Source organism: Cydia strobilella, chromosome 18 (genome assembly GCF_947568885.1).
Source record: "Cydia strobilella chromosome 18, ilCydStro3.1, whole genome shotgun sequence".
NCBI classification, from domain to species: Eukaryota; Metazoa; Arthropoda; class Insecta; order Lepidoptera; family Tortricidae; genus Cydia; species Cydia strobilella.
The window spans coordinates 4725777-4749550 of record NC_086058.1 but is presented as its reverse complement, the minus strand read 5'-3'; the positions used below and the strand labels follow the sequence as shown (position 1 = coordinate 4749550).

The 23774-nt window shown below is 35.5% G+C and overlaps 3 protein-coding genes across 4 annotated transcripts in view; all 3 read left to right on the top strand.

The window, feature by feature from the left end:
* LOC134749436 (uncharacterized) overlaps positions 1 to 23267 on the top strand; it is a 241598-nt gene extending 218331 nt beyond the window's left edge. The window contains exons 2-3 of one of the 2 annotated variants that reach the window (XM_063684370.1): positions 13603 to 13787; positions 21291 to 23267. In XM_063684370.1, the coding sequence (XP_063540440.1) occupies positions 13640 to 13787; positions 21291 to 21817 (675 nt within the window). In that variant the 5' untranslated portion in view covers positions 13603 to 13639 and the 3' untranslated portion in view covers positions 21818 to 23267. Of the gene's footprint in view, positions 1 to 13565; positions 13788 to 21290 lie in introns of those variants that run through there. The other variant, XM_063684369.1, reaches the window with a different exon arrangement.
* On the top strand, positions 615 to 5120 carry LOC134749654 (toll-like receptor 6). Its single transcript, XM_063684670.1, has 2 exons — positions 615 to 790; positions 1876 to 5120. Exons 1-2 carry the CDS (start codon positions 787 to 789, stop codon positions 5118 to 5120), a joined length of 3249 nt encoding a protein of 1082 aa, XP_063540740.1. The 5' UTR covers positions 615 to 786.
* LOC134749408 (toll-like receptor 7) lies at positions 6922 to 11489 on the top strand. Its single transcript, XM_063684326.1, has 2 exons — positions 6922 to 7048; positions 8131 to 11489. The coding sequence occupies exons 1-2, from the start codon at positions 7045 to 7047 to the stop codon at positions 11388 to 11390; spliced, it is 3264 nt and encodes a 1087-aa protein (XP_063540396.1). The 5' UTR covers positions 6922 to 7044; the 3' UTR covers positions 11391 to 11489.
* Positions 23268 to 23774: the final 507 nt, after the last annotated feature.

Sequence of the window (23774 nt, the reverse complement as noted above, 5' to 3'; positions counted from 1 at the left end):
AGAATTTTGAGATCTGTTTTTCTGGTTCTGTACCTACATCTACAGTGGCGCCAACTGGTGAGCACAAAAACGGTAGCCCTCATTGTACCAAGATAAGGTCGATAATTTAATAATTTTTTAGGGTTCTGTACCCAAAAGGTAATAACGGAACCCTATTACTAAGACTCCTCTGTCCACCCTCTGTCCGTCTGTCTGTCACAAGGCTGTATCTCATCAACCATGATAGCTAGACAGTTGATATTTTCACAGATGATGTATTTCTGTTGCCGCTATAACATCAAATACTAAAAAATACGGAACCCTCGGTGGGCGAGTCCGACTCGCACTTGTCCGCTTTTTTAGTAATTAGTGAGTTTTGGATGTCACTTGTCGTACTTGGCCTATGATATCATAGGCCAAAGGTATGTGGTATTCGAGCATAATTTTTTCTTGATTTTCCGAGGCACGTTTTATTCTTAGATTTTACTTATCTTATACGGAGTTACATATATCATTGATCGCGGGTACATGATTATACTGTGACTAAGTACACGATAAGTGATAACAGAGGGATATTGTACCTAAATGTTCGAATAAAGTCAACACCCATCAGTGTTTGCTGCCGCGACACATTTAATCATATACAAATATAAAGGGATAAGTTCGTTTTTGTACTAATGACGAATGTTATTATTCCTGTTTTGTTTTGATTTTTGTACAATAAAGTGTTTTGCTACTACTATACAAATACTCATCCGTAATAAAAAGCTGTGTGGACGTTAAACTGCCCTATGAGGAGCTGTAAAAATGGGTAAGCTATATTTTTATGTACAGTCGCCATCAGATATATCGGAGCGGCCGAAGTGCTCAAAAATATCTGAACACTAACGCCTTGACAATAGAGGCGTGTTCAGATATTTGTGAGCGCCTTAGCCGCTCCGATATATTTGATGACGACTATATACCTACCTACCTGAGATATCATAATTTCATAAGCGATGAGTAAGGGCCACTTGCCCGCTTTACCATTCCACTAACCCGGGTTGGCTGGTTAAACCTGGAGTTACCATGGTTACCAGTACAATTTGACACTGGGTTAACCCCGGGTGAGTGGGATGGTGCAAGTGGCGTTTTGGGGAATAACGGGAAGATATCCGTTTTCCCAAATTAGTTTTATGGTTGATTAAGCAAAATTTTTCAAATTCGACTCGTTCGAGTCTCCCTACTAAGAAAATAAACAACATTAATAAACATATTACTTAATTTTTGTAGTTTTGGTTTAATGTTATCGTGTTAATGTTTGTGTTTTGTTTAATGTTTGTAATATGTATTATGTACTTATACTCACAGATACTCGAAATTAATGAATATTAATTTTAATTTTAATTTAATTTAATGTCTTCTAAAGCATAAAAAAAAGTATAAAAATTCAAACTTTCTCCTTTCTCCAACACGGCAAGATCGGCAAACCTTATGGCCCCTTCTTGATAGTTCGGTCGGTACTTATATACTTAGTCAAATTCCAGAATACATGCCGTACATGCGTATTGCGTATAGGAATCTTATAAACAAATGTTCCTTTCTTTAAACCGGAAAAATACGATTTTGTGATATTGTTATGGCCACGCACTGTAAACAAAGAGAGATAGTTAATTGAAAATGAAAAAAAATGAAAATATATTTATTTTGCACACACAAAAATGGGAATTTACAGGAGTATAGGTACATGAGGTCGAGGTTGCACGCATACAGCGGTACTTATATTTATAACAGTATGAACAGGGGGGTATGAATTCTTCGACATGTTACTCAGTGCTTTCGTCGAAACCGTTAAATATATTTTGAACAAAAATTTCGATCATGAACTAACTGTACGCAATATTTTTTTAATTTCAGGTTATAATACCCAAATAATAATTTTGTTGGCATTATTTGCTGCAATAAAACAAGGGAATGGTGGTTGCGAGCTGCGCGACTTGGGACGGCAACCCTGTGAAGGCGAAATAACTTGCACTGATGACTTTGGCTCCGCTGTCACCTACGTAAGAGATTGGCCCTGCAGACGCTATAAAGTCAACCATGGTTACCGAAGATTTAGGCCCGATGAAGACTACAGTCTATACGTCAAAGCAGAAAATATCGACGGAACAGATTCATTCGACGCTTACGGCGTCATCAACGAACTCAGAGATCATATACTGACTCTGTCGATTACCAACGGAAAAATGAACTCTGTCCCATCAGCCATTTATAATGCACGTAAAGCAACAACAATTGATCTTTCCAGCAATACACTAGAATCCTTAAGATTGGAAGCTTTTACGACAATTAACAGTTTGAAATTGCTGAACATGTCCCGTAATCACATAACAGATTTAGAAGTCGGCGAGAGATCGCCCGACGCTGGATTCAGCGCGGTACAGATAATCGATTTGAGCTACAATGCTATTTCGTCCATCCCCAATCATTACTTCAGACAGTTTGCGGGTCTACTTCATTTAGATCTATCTCACAATTATATCAAAAGTTTCGATATACTCACTTTTGAAGGCGTAACACAGCTCCAAAATTTATACGTTTCAGATAACGAAATAACTAAATTGGGTGTCGATTTTGCAAGATTTGAATTTATGAAAGAATTGGTTTTAGATCACAACTATTTGACATCAATAGAGGAAAGCAATTTTGACAAAATGTCCAAATTGGAAAAACTTAATATAAGTTCCAATAGTTTAGTTAGTATTGGAGATAAATCTTTTGATAATTTAGTTGAATTAAAGGAGTTGGACTTGAGCAATAACAAAATTAATAAAATCACAAAGACTATATTTCATCATAACACTAACTTAAAATCATTAGACATATCATCAAATAGAATTTCTAAAATAGAACCAGGAACATTTGAAGGAAAGGGTATTGAAAATTTTAAAGTCCATAATAATCTTATTGCGGGTTCTTTGATCAAAAACACCTTTCAAGGTATTTGTGTCGACAAATTAGACTTGAGTTGTGCTAATGTTACTGAGCTAGGTCCGGAGTTATTTGAGGGGCAATTTCAATCTTTAAATTTCAGTAGAAATTCCATATCAAAAATTCATAAAACAACCTTTTATAAACTCGAATTATTGACAGAACTAGACCTCTCATACAACCAATTACAAGACATAGAATTTGGCACTTCTAATCTAAACAACCTTTCCTACTTCTATATCAATAATAATAAAATTAAGAAAATCACATTTGACACGTTTAAATCTCTAACTTCGTTAAAAGTTGTCGATTTATCTAATAACGTAATTGAAAATATTGAAATACTTTCTTTCCAGAATTTAAGGAAGCTCGTGTCGTTGAATTTAAATAATAATCCTCTTGTTGATGTTATCTCGCCACAAATGTTCAGCGGACTAGCTTTAACTACAACGCTCGATTTTACTAATTCCAAAATAAACACGATTCAAAACAACGCATTCAATGGAATGGAGTCCTTGAAAACGTTTAATTCTACACACAGTAAGATATCAGTACTAGAAGTGAATGCATTTAATGGGACTGGGTCAATTGAAATTTTGGATCTATCCTACAATCAAATAGAATTTTTTTCTTTAAATCATAGGAATATAAAGTTTGTGAAAGATTTATATTTACAATACAATAAGCTTCAACATGTGACCGACCAAACGTTTTCAGGGCTAACAAATTTAAGTTCATTAACTTTAAAGGGGAATAATCTCATTAACATTGAGAGTGGAGCTTTTCGCGATTTAAATAATCTACTAAAGCTAGACATTTCTGCTAATAAAGACGTAGTGTTTAATTCATCAATATTTTCGAATCTGAAGTCACTCTCTGTAGTCCTACTTGATCACGTGACAACAAGATTTAGTTTCGAGAGTGTAGTAAACACTACAATTACAAACTTGGATTTGTCATTTTGTGAAATATCAGATATCAACGGAGTCCGAGTGTACCAGATTACAACTCTCGAACGGTTGAATCTGGCTTCAAATAAGATTAGGGAAGTTGACAAGACATCGTTCCAAAAGTTACGTCAACTTGCATGGATCGATCTCAGTAATAATAAGCTTTCCAGTATCCAACCAGGGTCTTTCAGCGATAATGAAGACCTGAGCATTCTTAATTTAAGCAATAACTTCCTATCTTCCCTAGAGTTTGGTGTATTTGATGGTCTAACGAATTTAAACACTCTTGACTTGTCAAGTAATACGTTGCATAGTTTTAGTGCAAGCATATTTCACAACACACCTCTTGTGCGAGTAGTTTATGTTGAAAATAATCTAATAGACGATTTAGATTTTGAAGAGTTTAGTAAAGCAAATATTAGAGACCTTTACATAGGGGGCAACCCTGTACCTTGCAGTAGGTTGACCGAATGGAAAAAGAATACCGATACTCCGCAAATACTGTCCGTTAAAGCGAAAAATGAAATATATGATAAAGAGAATGTCGATGGCATAACTTGTAAAAGTAAGACTAATTTTAACGCCTTTGGTCAAAACAATAGTAACGAAACGGACCTTGCAGCAATGTTGTCGAGCTCTTTAGAAGAATTTCGGGTCACAGTGGAAAGGTTTTTAAACCGTAACGATTCTAAAATTGACCTTGAGTCAATCGGTCTCCAAAAGGTGGCCTCTTCAATGGAGCATTTTCTAGAAGTATTTAACAAAAGTGAAACAAGAAATAATGTTTTCCTTGAAAAACTAATGAACATCAACAATAGCACTAACAGGGCTTTAGAAAATATACAAGAATATATAAAGCTTAGTCATGTTATAGCAGTCAATTCTCAAACTGATAAGCCAGAAAGCAATGATGAAATAGAGAAAACAATTATTGCAATGTTATCGAAAGAAAAACAATCCATGAAAAATGAAATTAAGAATATGCTGGATGATTGGAAATTAAATAACGTAAAAAATACATTTAAAGCTCAGTCTGCTAATGAAGCAGGCTCGGCTGATCCGAGGTCTGCATTATATTTCATAGCGACGTGCCTTGCGGCACTACTTGGTTTACTAGTTTTAAGTCTGATATTCGTTTTCTTTAAGTTACGAACCAAACATGCATATAACGATTTGTCGCTCAGCAGACAGCCCATATCCAATGCGATGGAAATGGAATAATATTACAGTAAAGTTATGAGTTTTAGACATTTGTATAATAGTTTTAATGTGTAATGTAAGTAACTTTAAAAGAAAGCTTAAATTAAAATGTTTACATACCTATAAAATATGTTTTATTTTTAATAATATCGACGGATGATGATCGGGGGATGGTAATTCAGCTTCGGCTACCTCTGATGTTAATAACTGTTTAAGTTTATAGACCGGGCTCTAAGTGAAGTTCCGTTTGCAAAAATTGCGGACCGAAGTTTGCCTTCCGATCCTTGTAGTGGGGTTTCTACGCTCCTAGAAACCCGATTTTGCCGGGCTGAAAAGTGGTGCTGTTACCCCCACTATCCCTTTGGATTTCCCCCTTACAATTCTCATACATTCGCTATCGAAAAAGTCCCAAAAAATAGTTATTTGTTATACAAGGGCGCAAAGTTGTATTTTACCCGCGAGTGTAGAATTGAAACACGAGAAGTAAAATACATTTGCGCCCGTGTGTAACACAAAACTTTTCACCTCACTATAGCGAGGAAAGTGCAACATCCACAGGCGTTAGATCATCTTCATCACTGTAATCACTTATTTCTTTACGATATTATAACAGAAAACTCTGGAAGTTGTGTATTTTTACGCGAGTCGGTAAGAAAAGGTTTTAAGTAAAAAAATTGTTGACAATGTTGACATTTCTGATGTATGAAATGTCAACGATGCGTTTTGAAATTGCATCGACTCAACTTGTGCGTTCAGAATTATATTTAACATCATTATAAAAAAAACAAACGTTTCTTATGGAATTTTAAGGTTTATGACTTAAAATCATTAAATAAAGCTAAATTTGGTATTTTTTATTAGATTCTCAAACCATTTATTTAATGATAATTAATATCTAACGAACCATTATCATGAGCGTTTTACGTTTTGTTATCTGTCAAGCTACTTAAACACGCTCCATCCAAGGTCAAATTACTTTCCCCACTAGTGGATAAAACGCGTTTTTCCCCGCTTGTATTGAAGGATAAACGACAACTTTCCGAGCTAGTGAGGGGAAAAATTTTTTTTTAGGGTACCTTAATAAAATTAATTACCTTCATTAAATTATCTTAATTCATTAATACAAAATAGATTTTTTTGAAAAATTTTTTTGCTTTAACTCAATAGTGTGGGTATCGTTGCATAGGTCTTTCAAAATTAATAAGGATCTCCAACAACCATTTTTTGATTGATTGTTTTCGGAAATAATCGCTCCGAAAGAAAAAAAATATGTGTCCCCCCCCTCTAACTTTTGAACCATGGGTCCAAAAAATATAAAAAAAATCGTAAAACAAAAGCTTAATAAATACTTTCAATGAAAACTATAGCGAATATTATCGGTCCACCTGTTTTTGAGTTATTGCAAAACGTCTTCTCTTCTTAGTAAAAAGACGTACAAAGCGCTGCGAAAGTATACTCCCTTTTGCTTGTGTGTACATGATACTTACTATAATAGCCCCCGTTTAGCCTATTCTGATAGAATGGTAACTACGGAACCCTACACTGAGCATGGCCCGACATGCTGATACCGACGACCAGCGGCAGAGCGTCCATAGAACTCGATTCCTGCCGGCTTTCCAAACTCCTCCAGCTTCATACGAATAAGTATTCTTGGCGCGCCACTGGTATCGACAATATGGTAGTTTATGAACAAAGAAAAAAAAAACACTGTAGGTATGTTTATTTGTTTTATTTAAATGAGTCCTTACTTGTCCATAACGAGTTCCTGTGACTAAGTACATGATAAGTGATAACAGAGGGATATTGTAAATGTTCGAATAAAGACAGCACCCATCAGTGTTTGCTGACCCGTCGGCCGCGACACGTTTAATACAAAGGATATGCAAATACAAATCAGTGATAAAACTTTGGTGGACGTTAAACTGCCCTATGGGGAGCTGCAAATATGGGTAAGCTATCTTTTCTTTTATGTAAGATATTATATGAAGAGTCTAGGGAAAAAATATTTTTTTCCGAATTAGATTTATGTATGTGTAGTATGTATGAGATTTATGTAAGTTTATTTTCGGTAGTGTGTATTATTTATCGCTATATTTTTTGTTTTAAGTTACCTATTCTGCTTTTTTTGTTCAATGCCTGCACCTATCACTGTTTCTGTTTAGCCTGGTGGTTGACTGGTAGAGAATGCCTTTAGGCATTAAGTCCGCCATTTGTACTTTATTTGTTATATTGTGCAATAAAGTTTAAAATAAATAATAAATAAATTTATGGTCGATAAAATTATGACAGATGCAAACATTTTCAATTCGAGACAGCCTTCTAAGAAAATAGACAACATTTATAAATATATTTTGTCTAAAGAGTTTAATTTATTCTATTTTCTATTGGTTCGTAGTCTGACCTTTTTACTAACAAATTTGTGCAAAGTTAGCGTGGTCAGTATCTATATAAGAATTTAAATATAACAACCACCAGAAGATAATTGTTAAATTACTTTTCTCAAATTAAGGAACCTGGTTACACGTTCCGCCACAGCACTGACTTAAAATGGAGAATCTATGACAGACTTTTTCACTGGACTCTTCTTATGATTGACTTCTCTTGTTTTTTTTATTATTATAAAAAATCGTTTTTTTTTTCAAAGACATTGCAAAAACCAAATAGGCAAACCTTAATTGTGGCCCCTCCTTGATAAGTAGGTACCTACCTACTTTTTAGGTAGTCAAATTTCAGACTACTTGTGTACACCTCGTTTCCAAGATATCTTATAACAGATGTTCCCTTCTGTTCAGGAAAAATATACAAATTCGTTTCGTTTCAATTGCAATAATTTAGAAGGTACTGTTGTTACGGCCCACACACTGTAAACAAAGAACGGTTAATTCTTCGACATGATAAATGATAAGAGTTCTACGCGTCGATCCAGGATATGAAAACCCATACTCTTAGTGTCGTCGAAACTGTTAAATATATTTTGAACAAAAAATTCAATCATTGAACTATAACTGTACCTAATCATTTCAATTTTTAGGTTATAGTACGCGAAGGATAATTTTGCTGGCATTATTTGCTGCAATTAGTCAAGTGGATGGTGGTTGCGAGCTGGGTGACTTGGGACGGAAACCTTGTGAAGGCGAACTAACTTGCACTGATGATTTTGGCTCCGCTATCGCCTACGTAAGGGATTGGTCCTGCAGACGCCATGAAACCTACGACTACTACAACGGTTACCGAAGATTTAGAACTGATGACGACTACAGTCTATACGTCAAAGCAGAAAATATCGACGGAACAGATTCATTCGACGCCTACGGCGTCGTTAATGAACTCAGAGACCACATATTGACTCTATCGATTACCAACGGGAAAATGAATTCTGTCCCATCAGCCATTTATAACGCACATAAAGCAACAACAATTGATCTTTCCAGCAATACAATAGAATCTTTAAAGCTGGAAGCTTTCACAAAAATTAGCAGTTTAAAATTGCTCAACTTGTGCTGTAATCATATAGCAGATTTAGAAATCGGCGAAAGATCGCCCGGCGCCCGATTTAGCGCGGTACAGACAATAGATTTGAGCTACAACGCCATTTCGTCCATCCCCAACAATTACTTCAGACAGTTTCCAGATTTACTTCATTTAGATCTATCTCATAATTATATCAAAAGTTTCGATATACTTACTTTTGAAGGCATCACACAGCTCCAAAAGTTATACGTTTCAGATAACGAAATAACTAAATTGGGTGTCGTTTTTGCAAGATTCGAATTTATGAAAGAATTGGTTTTAGATCATAATTATTTGACATCAATTGAGGAAAGCAATTTTGACAAAATGTCCAAGTTGGAAAAACTTAATATAAGTTCCAATAGTTTATTTAGTATTGGAGATACATCGTTTGACCATTTGGTTGAATTAAAGGAGATGGACTTGAGCAATAACACAATTAATATAATTACAAAGACTATATTTCAGCATAACACTAACTTACAATCATTAGACATATCATCAAATAGAATTTCTAAAATAGAACCAGGAGCATTTGAAGGAAAGCGTATTGAGGATTTTAAAGTCCATAATAATCCTATTGCGGGTTCTTTAATCAAAAACACCTTTCAAGGTATTTGTGTCGACAAACTAGACTTGAGTTGTGCTAATGTTACTGAGCTAGGTCCGAAATTATTTGAGGGGCAATTTCAATCTTTAAATTTCAGTAGAAATTCCATATCCAAAATTCATAAAACAACCTTTTATAAACTCGAATTGTTGACAGAACTAGACCTCTCATACAACCAATTACAAGACATAGAATTTGACACTTCTAATCTAAACAATCTTTCCTACTTCTATATCAATAATAATAAAATTAAGAAAATCACAAATGACACGTTTAAATCTCTAACTTCGTTAAAAGTTGTCGATTTATCTAATAACGCAATTGAAAATATTGATATACTTTCTTTCCAAAATTTAAAAGAGCTCGAATCGTTGAATTTAAATAATAATCCCCTTGTTGATGTTATTTCGTCACAAATGTTCAGCGGACTAGCTTTAACTACAGAGCTCCATTTTACTAATTCCAAAATAAACACGATTCAAAACAACGCATTCAACGGAATGGAGTCCTTGAAAACGTTTAATTCTACACATAGTAAGATATCAGTACTAGAAGTTAATATATTTAATGGCACTGGGTCAATTGAAATTTTGGATCTATCTTACAATCGAATAGAATGTTTTTCTATAAATAATACAAATATAAAATATGTGAAAGATTTATATTTACAATACAATAAACTTCAAAATGTGACCGGTCAAACGTTTTCAGGGCTAACTAATTTAAGTTCATTAACTTTAAAGGGGAATAATCTCATTAACATTGAGAATGGAGCTTTTCACGATTTAAATAATCTACTAAAGCTAGATATTTCTGCCAATAAAGACGTAGTGTTTAATTCATCAATATTTTCGAACCTCAAGTCACTCTCTGTAGTCCTACTTGATCACGTGACAACAAGATTTAGTTTCGAAAGTGTAGTAAACACTACAATTACAAACTTGGATTTGTCTTTTTGCGAAATATCAGATATCAACGCAGTCCAATTGTACCAAATTACAACTCTCGAACGGTTGAATCTGGCTTCAAATAAGATTAGGGAAGTTGACAAGACATCGCTCCAAAAGTTACGTCGACTTGCATGGATCGATCTCAGTAATAATAAGCTTTCCAGTATCCAACCAGGTTCATTCAGTGATAATGAAGACCTGAGCGTTATAAATTTAAGCAATAACTTCTTATTTTCCCTAGAGTTTGGTGTATTTGATGGTCTAGCGAATTTAAACACTCTTGACTTGTCAAGTAATACGTTGCATAGTTTTAGTGCAAGCATATTTCACAACACACCTCTTGTGCGAGTAGTTTATGTTGACAATAATCTAATAGACGATTTAGATTTTGAAGAGTTTACTAAAGCAAATATTCGAGACCTTTACATAGGGGGCAACCCCGTACCTTGCAGTAGGTTGACCGAATGGAAGAAGAATACCGATACTCCTCAAATACTGTCCGTTAAAGCGAAAAATGAAATATATGATAAAGAGAATGTTGATGGCATAACTTGTAAAAGTAAGACAAAATTTAACGACTTTGGTCAGAACAATAGTAACGAAACTGCTTTTGGAGCAATGTTGTCGAGCTCTTTGGAAGAATTTCGGGTTACAGTGGAAAGGTTTTTGAACCGTAACGATTCTAAAATTGATCTTGATTCAATTGGTTTCCAAAAGGTGTCTACTTCAATTGAAAAATTTCTAGAAGTATTCAACAAAAGTGAAACAAGAAATATTGTTTTCCTTGAAAAACTAATGAACATCAACAATAGCACTAACAGGGCTTTAGAAAACATACAAGAATATATAAAGCTTAGTCATGTTATAGCAGTCAATTCTCAAACTGATAAGCCTGTGAGCAATGATGAAATAGAAAAAAGAATCTTTGCAATGTTATCGAAAGAAAAACAATCAATGAAAAATGAAATTAAGAATATGTTTGATGATTGGAAGTCGAATAACGTTGTAAATAATAAATTTGAAGCCCAGTCCGCTAGTGATGGAGGCTCATCTGATCTGAGGTCTGCATTATATTTCATTGCAACGTGCCTCGCGGCACTCCTTAGTCTACTAGTTTTAAGTGTGATATTCGTTTTCTTTAAGTTACGAAATAAACATGCGTATAGTAATCATTTGTCGCACAGCAGACAGCCCATATCCAACGTGATGGAAATGGAATAATTTTACAAAGTTATGATATTGTTATGAGTTGTAGATATTTTTAAGTTTTTACATTAAGATAAAATTAAAATGTTTACATAGCTATAAAATATGTTTTATTTTTTGTTATGTAAGTAGGTGTTTGTTTGTATTCCGATGGAAAAATTACCTATACAAAAACCTAAGTAATTAATTTATGTAGTGTGTGTGACAAACCTTACGCCATTTTAGAGTCCACGCTAAGATTTCATGCTAAGTGTTATGTCAAGTGTGGAGCTTACTAATTGTTATTAATTATTAAATTAGGTATCATATTCAGTTAGGTTAATTATGTATGTAATTAATTATGGAGACATTTATGCGCTCTTACTGCCAAATTTATGCAAAGTTAGCGTGGCGTGGTCAGTCTATAATATTTTATTTAACTTACAGTTTTTTAAATTCACGTAGTCTAAGTCTAGTGTAAGTGTAGCAAATATAGACCATTTTCTTTTGTTTGAAATCGAAAGCGCAACTGTTTCAATGAGAATAATTTAATTACGTTGAAGTACCTACTTAATTGGGTATTGGGTATTTAATTAGTACTTTGGGTAGGACTAAGGGCCATGGTTGGTGGTTAACTTTTTGTATGTGTATGATAAGTTGAGTAGGTATCCTAACCGTAATTTTAGTCATATTTTTGTATATTACTTGAAAACGATTTTTCCCTCTAAAAAGGGTCATTGCGCTAGTTTCCGTCCAGCTATAGTTTCCGTCCACTTGACGAAATAATACCTAAATAAAAAAAATATTATACGACAATTTAACACAGATCGAGCTAGTCCCACAGTAAGGTCAGTATAGTCTGGCAAAAAAGAGTAGAAATTAAAAAGTGGCAACACTGTTAAGTGTCGATCGTGTCGTACCGTTTTTCTTAGAAAAATTTTAAAGGGACGACACTACAGTGTTGCCACTTTTTAATTTCTACTCTTTTTTGCCAGACAATACCTAACGCTTGTGTTGTGGGTACTATATAGACGACGACGATATGTTTAGTATAAAATATTCGTAATAAGCACACAAATAAATGTCCTTACCAGAATTCGAACCCGGGACCTCCAGTCCTGCTTCGTAGGCAGGGTCAATATACCGACTATCCAGGAGTCCGTCAAACCACTCAAACCGGCAGAATAGCAACTTTTTTTTTAATTCGCTACTTGCGAAATATAATTTTTATGTAGATGTATATAGATCTATTGTTTAGCTAGATATTAAGATAAGATAAGATATATACGAAAACTAGAGCTGGGCGGAAACTATAGCACACCTGCACATCAAGACCGAGGGGTGACCCAAGATCATGGGCAATTTAAATAATAAAAACTATAGTCTGAGGGCTACCGCGTTTAATTTCGCCGCTAGGGGCGCTAGTGTAGATGGAGGTCTTTCAAAAATGACAAATGCATCGAAGGGTTTAAAGCTTTTTTATCGGGAATTTTCACTCCTTATTCATAATTGTGGTAAATCTTTGTCCATCTTTGATAAACAATAGATATATACATATAGCTCAATAAATGTTAGTGGTTTAAAAAAACTATTACGCCAAAAACGGCAAAAAAATAACGTTCACTTAAATTTTTATTTTATTCTGTTTATAGTATTTCTTGTTATAGCGGCAACAGAAATACATCATATGTGAAAATTTCAACTGTCTAGCTATCACGGTTCATGAGATACAGCCTGGTGACAGACGGACAGGCAGACAGACAGACAGCGGAGTCTTAGTAATAGGGTCCCTTGTTTACCCTTTGGGTACTGAACCCTAAAAAGTGCCAATTAGGTATAAGATATATGCAAAATTAAACAGGTTGAAAATATGGCACACTTAGACGTTAAAATTACCTTTGTAAAATAATATTTGTTCTTATAAAAATAAGCATAGAAGAATCTTGAGATCCGTTTTTCTGGACCTACATCTACAGTGGCACCAACTGGTGAGCACAAAAACGGTAGCCCTCCTTGAAAACCAATCCGTTTTTCGTCGGTTAAAAACTTGTTGTGAAAAGAGGCATGTTAACAATGAAACAGCTGTCTCTTTTTCGCTTTGCAACTCAGCTATTAAATCAACTGGCAGTAGGCTAGTGACGTCACGCAGTGCAATGGCGGGGAGCGCGCGCATTTGTTCGGCCGCTGCCCGCCATTTTGGATTCTCGTTTCGACAACAAACAAACGGGAGGGGAATGTTAAACTAAAGTTAAACTAAAGGTAATGTTATCACGGAATAAAGTGACATGTCGTGGACAATCGAAAGTGACATAAAACTGATTAATTTAGTTAAGAAATATGATATGTTTTACAATCCTAAAAGCAGCGACTACAGAAATGTAACGTTGAAAAGTGACGTGTGGAAAAGAATTGGGAGTATTCTGGACAAAACAGGTACGTTTGTAAGCATCACAATAGTTAATATCCTATATGTGGCCTAATACTACTGATAATTACATGTAGTATGTACCTGGCTCTATACTTTTGATTGTTGTATCTATGGTCATTTTAGTTTGAGAGAGAGAGCGGTCAGATTTGGCGGCAGGCCTGTGCGCGAGGTTATGTTACTTATGTTCGATTTGATCTTTATGTAATCTTATAATTAATCCTGTATATCAAATATCAATGTAATAAAAGAAATGTCAAAGCAAGCAGTGGTTTGTGTGCTAAACCCCTTTTACTGAGCATTAAATCTATGGATGATTTCAACTCAGAAAGCGGGATTGTGAATTCAAATGCCCACATAGAAATTGGATGATTATTTTCACCTATATAGAGATGAAGCACACATCTCGAAGAATGTGAAAAAAAAAAAACGCTTAGTTAAGGCGTATATCTGGAGCATTGCTTTAAATATTTGTGAGACGTGGACAGTGACACAACGGGACAGAGAGCGATTGGAGGCCTTTGAAATCCGGTGTTGGCGGAGGATGCTAAGGATTAGCTGGACAGAAAGGAAGACGAACGTTGAGGAACTGAGCATGGCAGGAGAGAAGAGATGCCTGTTAGGCACAACAGCTAACAGAAGGTGCAAGATGATTAGTCATCTAATACGGCACGACCCGCACGACAGATTCTTTTTAAACATCCTGAAGGGCAAGATTGAGCGAGAAAGACGCAGAGGAACACATATCTCAGCCAAATGAAAGATAGAGTTTCTGTCATGTTGTACGAGGGAGTCAAAAGGCTGGCCCAGCAAAGAATGGTAATTACTCCATCAACAAGAGCATAGCTCTTAAAATTGATGATGATGATGAAAGAGGTACATAGTAATGTAAGTTGCTTGGTCTTTTGAATGTTAATTTCATAATCAAGACAATAGTGTATATATATATAAATATATATGATACACGATTTCATTAGTTTGTTTTGTACGGTAAACAAAATGATTGACAATTGGTTTCATTTGTTTAAAATAAAAGTTGTTTTAAATTTGCAATGCACTGGACATTTGCTATGTATTGATCTAGTTATTAACCTGTGTTTTTTGTCATTGTTTGTTTTTGGACTGACACGTTGAGACACGTTGGAATACAATGAGAATAGATCTCGACGAAAATGCAAGCAAACGACCATCACGGTGAGATTGGTGAGACGCAGAGAACTATCATTAAGAGCCAACATGGTTATAAGAAGTCAAAATGGTAAGGATGGTATTGTGCACTGTTCAGGTACAATTCAGGTGCTCAGTGAAGTTAATTATTAACAATGAGTTGTAAAATGACAATAATTGAATATTTACTAGGTATTATTACTATTATTTTTTGGATAGTCTAATGACACTAAAAGGTTATTTTTTGTTCTAATGATGCATGAGTATATAATGCCTATATATGGTAAGAGATAACAAAAAAAGGTGATTGATTAGTATTGCAGAAGTTATTGCCATGATGAAATGATGAGATAGCAAAGATGAGAGGTAGCGACTGACAGCGGGCTAGAATTGTAGGAGATTGGCCCATGACGGTTGTCAATGGGAAGATTTAGAAAAGGCCTTTACCAAGCATCACACTTATTGAGATAAATATCCTGGTCTCTAATTCAGAATAAAAGAATCTTAATAGATAAATGTGCATATCGGTTATTTAGGTGAAAAGACAAAGAAACTAGTTTTTGTTTTGATGCAAACAAATTATTTATAAACATTTGTATATAGGCAAATGTAAAAAAAAAAAAATGTTAATTAAAGATGGTATATTCTACATAGTAGTACTGTAGGTACATGCATTTAGTTGCCAATCATTGTTGTACTGAAAATTATTAGTCTGGATACTCCGAGAGATGCATATAGAAACAATAATGAATTAATGGAATTACACACAGTATGAATTCTAAATTTGAAATGAATGACATTGATAGTTTTACATCTATTTCATACTACTGTTTTAAATGTCATGCAATTGAAAATCAAAGTAACAATTTTAAAACATCATTATTATCATTCAGGGAGCATGATTTACATGATGACTGGTTGCGTTGTGGATATTGACATAGCATAAGAAAATGAAAAAAATGAAATATAAATGTTTATTTTATGATAACAATAAGTACAGTTCACTTTCAGTGGTTAAGATCTCCTAGTAGGTATTTAAAAGAAGTTATATTTCACTCTATTTAGAAATCTTGAATACCTACTTCATACCTTTGAATTGGTGACAAGCGGTATTTATATTTAAACCTTATTGCACAAAATATACACCAATGTACACATTTGTTTCTCTAAATTTATAAGTTTAGTGCAAGTTCTGTCTAGTAAAAGCAGATTGGCTAAACAAGAACAGATTACTTTTTCCATGCTGTTGACACAATATTCAATATTTGTATTAAGCATATTGCATAGTATTCAGTTGTATTTTGCAGTTGTACAATACAATAACAAACCACAAATGAAACTATGAATTGTTGCTATGAAATACAATTAATTTGTGACTTTATGGTTTCATTTGCATAAAGGGTGAATCTGAAATAATTATTGCATGACAGATTCAGGTTAAGAAATTTTACAGTTAGTGATGCCTAACTAAGTTAATCAAACTCTTAGGTCACAAATTATAAAATTCAGGTTACTAATAGGTAAGGACCATAAAGTGTCAAGAAAAGGCAAAAGCAGCATACTTGTGTATACATTATCAAGTTAAGAAAGTCTATTTGTAAAATTAAAAAGTTTACAAAAACAGTCCCTGTTTGAAAAAAAACAAGACTTAAAGAATTCTCATTGAAAATTGACTTGAAATGCAAAATCGATGAATAAGTACAACCACTGTCACAAGTGTTAGTACAAAATTTTAGTATGGTCCTGAGCAGAAGTCTGTGACTGACCTTAACAAAAGAATCAACACCAGAGTAGGTAAGTTAAATAAACGAAGCTAAAAGTAGATAACATTCAAACTTAAAGAAGCCTTATAAAGTAGGCTCAAGAAGCCTTATAAGGAGCTTGGAACTAATTTTTTATTTTTCATTTCAATTCATGAAACTTTGTAGTCTTAAAATTTGCTTGATCAGTAGGTTTAACAGAAGGTACCATGGAAGGTAACATGTATGATTTTATGACAGAGACACAGTGATGACAAGAAATAAGTTGGTAATATTAATTAAAGTATAGTAAGGCAAAAGAACCATGATTCATAAAGACAAAATGTATGGTTGCATTTTTGTCATTAAGTGCGTTGTCGCCACGATTAGCATAGCCAGGAAATATTGGCTGTATCAATTAACAAAAAGTGAATAAATGTATATTGGAATAACTTTTAATCACTTCCAATACTTCCAATAATATAGTAGGTGGGGTAATGACACTAATGACGCTAGTATATGTTACGGTGTACTCGGTGTAGTACCTATACGCTATTATTTAGAGCTACTTTTTTTGGGTGCATGTCATCCCGAGATATAGTTGCTGCGTTCTTGCCGATTCCTGGGGCTGAATATTACCATTGTGAAATACTGAACGAAGTTTAGGACGAAACATCAGGATCATAAGGTCATTGAATAAATAATTATCTGTTTATATAAATAAATTAATAAAAACCTGTTTTAAATGTAATCATCTTAAAGTTGATGAATCGATGGAATATTTGTCATTTTATTTAATTAATGTTGAGGATTTTTCGATGAAGATAATGACTGATATCCATGACGTCATTGACGTCTGATTACGATTTCAGTAACGATGAGTAGGTATCTAAGGAAGATCTTAGGTAACAGAGGTCCGAGAACGATGATTATGTATATGACCGAACATATCGATTACAGTGTCGATGTCAACGAATGTTTGCCTCGATGTCCACGACAGGGTCAATAACTGACCATATCGATGATGAAAACGGAGCTGAACGACTTCGATAACAATGTCGGCGATAATGCTTGACTGACCATATTGATGATGATATCGATGATGATTACCGAACAGATCGATTTAGATGACGATATAGATGATGATAGATGATGATTAGATATATAGTAAGATTAATTGATGATGATAATGATTGACTGAGTCAATGTTTATATTTCAATTATTAAATTGTTGAGGATGACTGTGACTAAAATTATCTTTGCTACTGCTAATGATTATAACTATTTTTATTTTTGTATGTTTCAACGCTGGTAACCTGGCTGAACGGATGAAGTTGATGATAAGCGAGGGCATCGCAGCAAGAGCTGACTGAAGCAAAAGAGGTGAAATTGTTAAGACAGAGCTGCCAGCAGTGGGCAGGGCCCAAGCTGCCGATGGTCAGGGCCGCAGAGTGAGCAACCGACGTACTATGCGCCGTGTCCACGATTACCGTCTTATGCATCTGATCAAGCGACTCGGCGAGAGTCTCTCTCGGTGTTGGTCGAGACTCTTCGCTGACACGACTGCTAGTTATTATATTAATATTATGAATCTAGAATATAACCGTTGAGTTTTGGCAGACTGTCTAGTGCAGGCCGTAATGGCAGACTGTTTATTATGTTAGTTTATATTTTGGCAAAGATAGGTACTTGTAATATGGACCTTGTAGTTAGATTCAAAAATAAATAAATAATTAGTTATACTTTGGCAAACTGTCCAGCGCAGGCCTTGAGGGCAGACTGTCTGGGGCAGGCCGTGATGGCAGACAGGCCATAACAAATTAAATGATTAGGTTGGCTATAGGTATGCATGTTGGCAGACTGTCTAGAACAGGCTTTGATAGCAGCCTGTCTTCTAGAGCAGGCCGTGATGGCAGACTGTCTAGACTGGTCTAGTCTAGAGCAGGCCATAACAACAGTCTAAATAAATAATTAGATTGACTAGGTTGAATGTTGGCAGACTGTCTAGAACAGGCTTTGATAGCAGCCTGTCTTCTAGAGCAGGCCGTGATGGCAGACTGTCTAGACTGGTCCAGTCTAGAGCAGGCCATAACAACAGTCTAATTAAATAATTAGATTGACTAGGTTGAATGTTGGCAGACTGTCTAGAACAGGCTTTGATAGCAGCCTGTCTTCTAGAGCAGGCCGTGATGGCAGACTGTCTAGACTAGTCTAGTCTAGAGCAGGCCATAACAATTTTTATACTTTGGAATGATGTCTAGAGCAGGCCTTAAGACAGGGCAGACTGTGATTGTTTATGATGAATTATACTTTGCCAAACTATTTAGAGCAGGCCTTAAAGGCAGACTGTGATTGTTTATGATGTGTTATACTTTGCCAAATTGTTTAGAGCAGGCCTTAAGGGCAGACTGTGGTTGTTTATCATGAATTATACTTTGCCAAACTATTTAGAGCAGGCCTTAAGGGCAGACTGTGATTGTTTATGATGTGTTATACTTTATACTTTGCCAAATTGTTTAGAGCAAGCCTTAAGGGCAGACTGTGATTGTTTATGATGTGTTATACTTTGCCAAATTGTTTAGAGCAGGCCTTAAGGGCAGACTGTGATTGTTTATCATGAATTATACTTTGCCAAACTATTTAGAGCAGGCCTTAAGGGCAGACTGTGATTGTTTATGATGTGTTATACTTTGCCAAGCTATTTAGAGCAGGCCTTAAGGGCAGACTGATTGTTTATGATGTGTCATACTATGTCAAACAGCTTAGAGCAGGCCTTACGGGCAGATTGTGATTGTATATGATGTATTATGCTTTGCCATAGAGCAGGCCTTAAGGGCAGACTATGATTGTTTATAACGTGTTATACTTTACCAAACTGTTTAGAGCAGGCCTTGAGGGCAGACTGTAAATGTTGATGTTGGTTTATACTTTAACAGACTGTCTAGAGCAGACCATGACTGTAAGTTAGTTCATATAGTGAATGACTAGAAGAAGGCTGTAAATGCTACTATAGGTGCTGGTTGTATGAAATGACTGTTTACATGATCTCAGGTTAAAGCATCAGGTTAATATACATATTGTCACTGGCTGCGATTGATTAATGAGGAACTGAATAACCAGAAGGTTAAAATAATGTTGTTATGTATGTTTATCTTTCGTTAGAGTTAAGGTGGATGACATGTTATGATATATGGTTGTTGATATAAATGTTTAATTACTTTAGTGAGAGGACTCACTAAAATAAAAAGGATGGCCGAGCTGTAAGCATCACAATAGTTAATATCCTATATGTGGCCTAATACTACTGATAATTACATGTAGTATGTACCTGGCTCTATACTTTTGATTGTTGTATCTATGGTCATTTTAGTTTGAGAGAGAGAGCGGTCAGATTTGGCGGCAGGCCTGTGCGCGAGGTTATGTTACTTATGTTCGATTTGATCTTTATGTAATCTTATAATTAATCCTGTATATCAAATATCAATGTAATAAAAGAAATGTCAAAGCAAGCAGTGGTTTGTGTGCTAAACCCCTTTTACTGAGCATTAAATCTATGGATGATTTCACGTTTTAGTAAGAATTTCCATTTCTTCACCTATTTGGATATAGCTTAAATAACATGGTTTCAATTGAAAATTATTTGGTTCAACACTTTTGTTATGTTAATAGGATTAGGCGTTTAGATCAGTAAGTTCAGTGACCGATACGAGTACACTACGAGTAATACGAGTGGCAGTCGAACTAGGAAGCTATAGTAGTAGTATCGCCGTTTTTTTAAAGATGGCGCTGTAATCAATTTTAATCGTATATGTACAACAAAATATTAAAAAAAACCAGCCAAGTGCGAGTTCCATGCCATTACGCAAAAAACGGCAAAAAAATTACGTTTGATGTATGGGAGCCCCACTTAAATATTTATTTTATTCTGTTTTTAGTATTTGTTGTTATAGCGGCAACAGAAATACATCATCTGTGAAAATTTCAACTGTCTAGTTATCCCGGTTCATGAGGTACATCCTGGTGTTTAGTAATAGGTACATTAGTAATAGGGTTCCGTTTTTACCCTTCGGAACCCTAAAAACGTAAATTGATTGGTTGCAAATATAATACAGTCAAAAATGTACATATACATTTTATATAAGAATGTAAAGTATTACGAATATTACGATGAATTTCGTACATTTACCCGCCTGTTCCTAATCTCTATCGCACGCGCGTTATAATTTAATTAGGTATATTAGGAGGGAGCGAAGTTTTAGGGTCGGCAACGCGCATGTAACTCCTTTTGAGTTACAGGCGTAAATACCATAGGCTACGGAGACTACTTACCATCAGGGCCGTATGCTTGTTTGCCACCGACGTAGTATAAAAAAAAATGCTGTCCCGCCCATGATGCCGGCGATCAATGCCACTAAGCGAGCGAGACAGCAATAATAATTATGCACGTGCGATAAAGATAGGAACAGGCGGGTCAATGTAATAAATTAATTAATAAAAAAAAAAAATGTAGTACGGTTGAATTTATATAGCTGAATAAAGAAGCCGGCCTTAGCCAACGATAGTATAGAATAAATAAAAAATATTTTAAATCTTCTTTTTTTACAGATGACGACTGCTGCAGAAGGTGGGGCTACGTGAGAGGTCACTACGTTAGATGGAGAGGAAAACCTGCCCCGAAAAGATTAAGTGATGTCATCAAAAATGGCTTAAAACGAGCTAAGCTACTTACATTCTTAGATGAATATCGTGGGAAATATTATACCAATGACAGTAGTACTGATCAGAGCGTCACCGAGCCTCCGTCAAGCGAAGTCAGCTATGAAAATTATGATGACCTTGATGATGACGAAGACGATATTGTTGAAGTCAAATCCGAAAACCATGACATTGTCGACGTAGAAGATGACAATTTTTATAAAGAAACAGAAGAAAGGGAAAACGCTGAGCCGAAAGCGAGTACAGAAAGCCCGAATAAAGATACTAATTTGGACAGTTTTGATGAGACGGACCATTTTTTTGCGTCAATGGCGAAAATTGCGAAGAAACTACCCAGACGTGATCAAGTTATGTTGCGAATGCAAATAGCTACGATGGTTGGGAACGCAGAGTTGAAGCAAATGGAATACAAGTGAATGTGCAGTTGCAACGATGGAGATGCAACAGTGATGTAGCTAGACGTGGGTGAAGCGGCCTTTTGGCCACGGGTTTGCACTTAAAAGGGCCCCGCGGGAGCCAACCCTTTTTATAACTGGGAATAAACTTCGGAAGAAAAAGGGCTCCTTTCACCTATTTCAGCTAGCTCACGCTACGCCACTGAGCGACAAGATGCCGTGTCGTGTTAATGTCATTTTTAGGGTTCCGTACCTCAAAAGGTAAAAACGGAACCCTTATAGGATCACTCGTGCGTCTGTCTGTCTGTCCGTCTGTTACAGCCTATTTTCTCCGAAAATACTGGACCAATTAAGTTCAAATTTGGTACACATATGTAAGTTTGTGACCCAAAGATGGACATGTAACGTAAACAAATTAATTGTAAACACGGGGGCCACTTTTGGGGGTAAATGAGAAAATTTAAAAATAAAGTTTGTCTAACTATATCGTGTTACATATCAAATGAAAGAGTTCATTGTGAGAATCTCAAATTTTTTTTTTATAATTTTAAGATAAATAGTTTAGAAGTTATTCAAGAAAATATACAAAAAATGACCATCCCCCCCCCCCTTTATCTCCGGTACTGGGTCAAAAATTTTGAAAAAAATACACAAAATAGATCTTTACCTATAGATCACAGGAAAACCTATTAGAAATGTGCAGTCAAGCGTGAGTCGGACTTAATTACTTAGTTTTTGATCCGACCCCTACGGGTTTTTTAAAGAAATTTTACTCACGTTTCACATAAAAAATACATTGTGTAAACTGTGTAATGTACGGAACCCTTGGAACGCGAGTTCGACTCGCACTTGGCCGGTTTTTCATATTTTTTTCCTTGTCCAATATTAGAATATATAGAATATAAGTGTTTTATGAATGTTACATGAACCTAGGTTGTCGATATTCGACATTGATTGAAGAACCGATGCTTGCTGTAGCACATAGTGTAATGACACTAATGAGTGGTGGCCAAGAATGGCAGGACGCAGTCAAAAAATTACTCAATGATCTGGTCAAGAGTGCAGAAAAGACAACCGTTGGATGAAGGTAGCGTACGACCAATCGTTGTCGAAATCCTACTGGAGGCCTAAGAGTAGGGAGGTTTTACGGTAGTGAACGTCTTTTGGGTGATATAATGATGATGAACTCGCAATAAATCGGCTTGGCACCCGCCTGTACATCCTGGACATCGGTTTCAACTAACCCACAGGCGTTTAAATCTTTGGCGATGACATTACGCCACCGCTGCCTTGGATTGCTACTCCTGTTTGGGCCTGGCTCTGTAGGGCAGGGAAATGTGCTTTATTATTTATTATTTAACGACGCTGTAAGCGTTTATTGAACATATTTAAAAGCTAACAATTGGTATATAGGTACCTATCCTAGCATAAATCTCCGCCTGGTAATGTACAAACGTGTTGAAATAAAAAGACGATTCATACAAAATTGATTTTTATTTCTAAAGTTTGATTTTAAACTTTGTAAGCCCGTCGTAGGGGGTTTTCAAGCCTATTATACCTATCGAACAACTAACGCCCTAAAATATATAACAAATCCTCGACAAAAACTATAAAACATTTTGACACGGGCAGGGTCAGCATCCGCTCGGTGTACCCCTTACATTTTATTAAAGTGTAAAAAGGGGCTCTACGTGTTGGCTTCGGCTTTGCGCACGCCTCCCAAAGGTCCGGTCCGGAACACCATTGTTCCGTGATGGGAAAGACAAACATTTTAATAAACGGCCCGATTCTTATTCTGTCGTTTAATTTTTAGGGTTTCGTATCCAAAGGGTAAAAATTACTAAGACTTTGCTGTCTATCTGTCTGACGGGCTGTCTGTCTGTCCGTCTGTCACCAGGCTGTATCTCATGAACCGTGCTAGACACATAGCTAGACAGTTGAAATTTTCACAGATGATGTATTTCTGTTGCCGCTATAA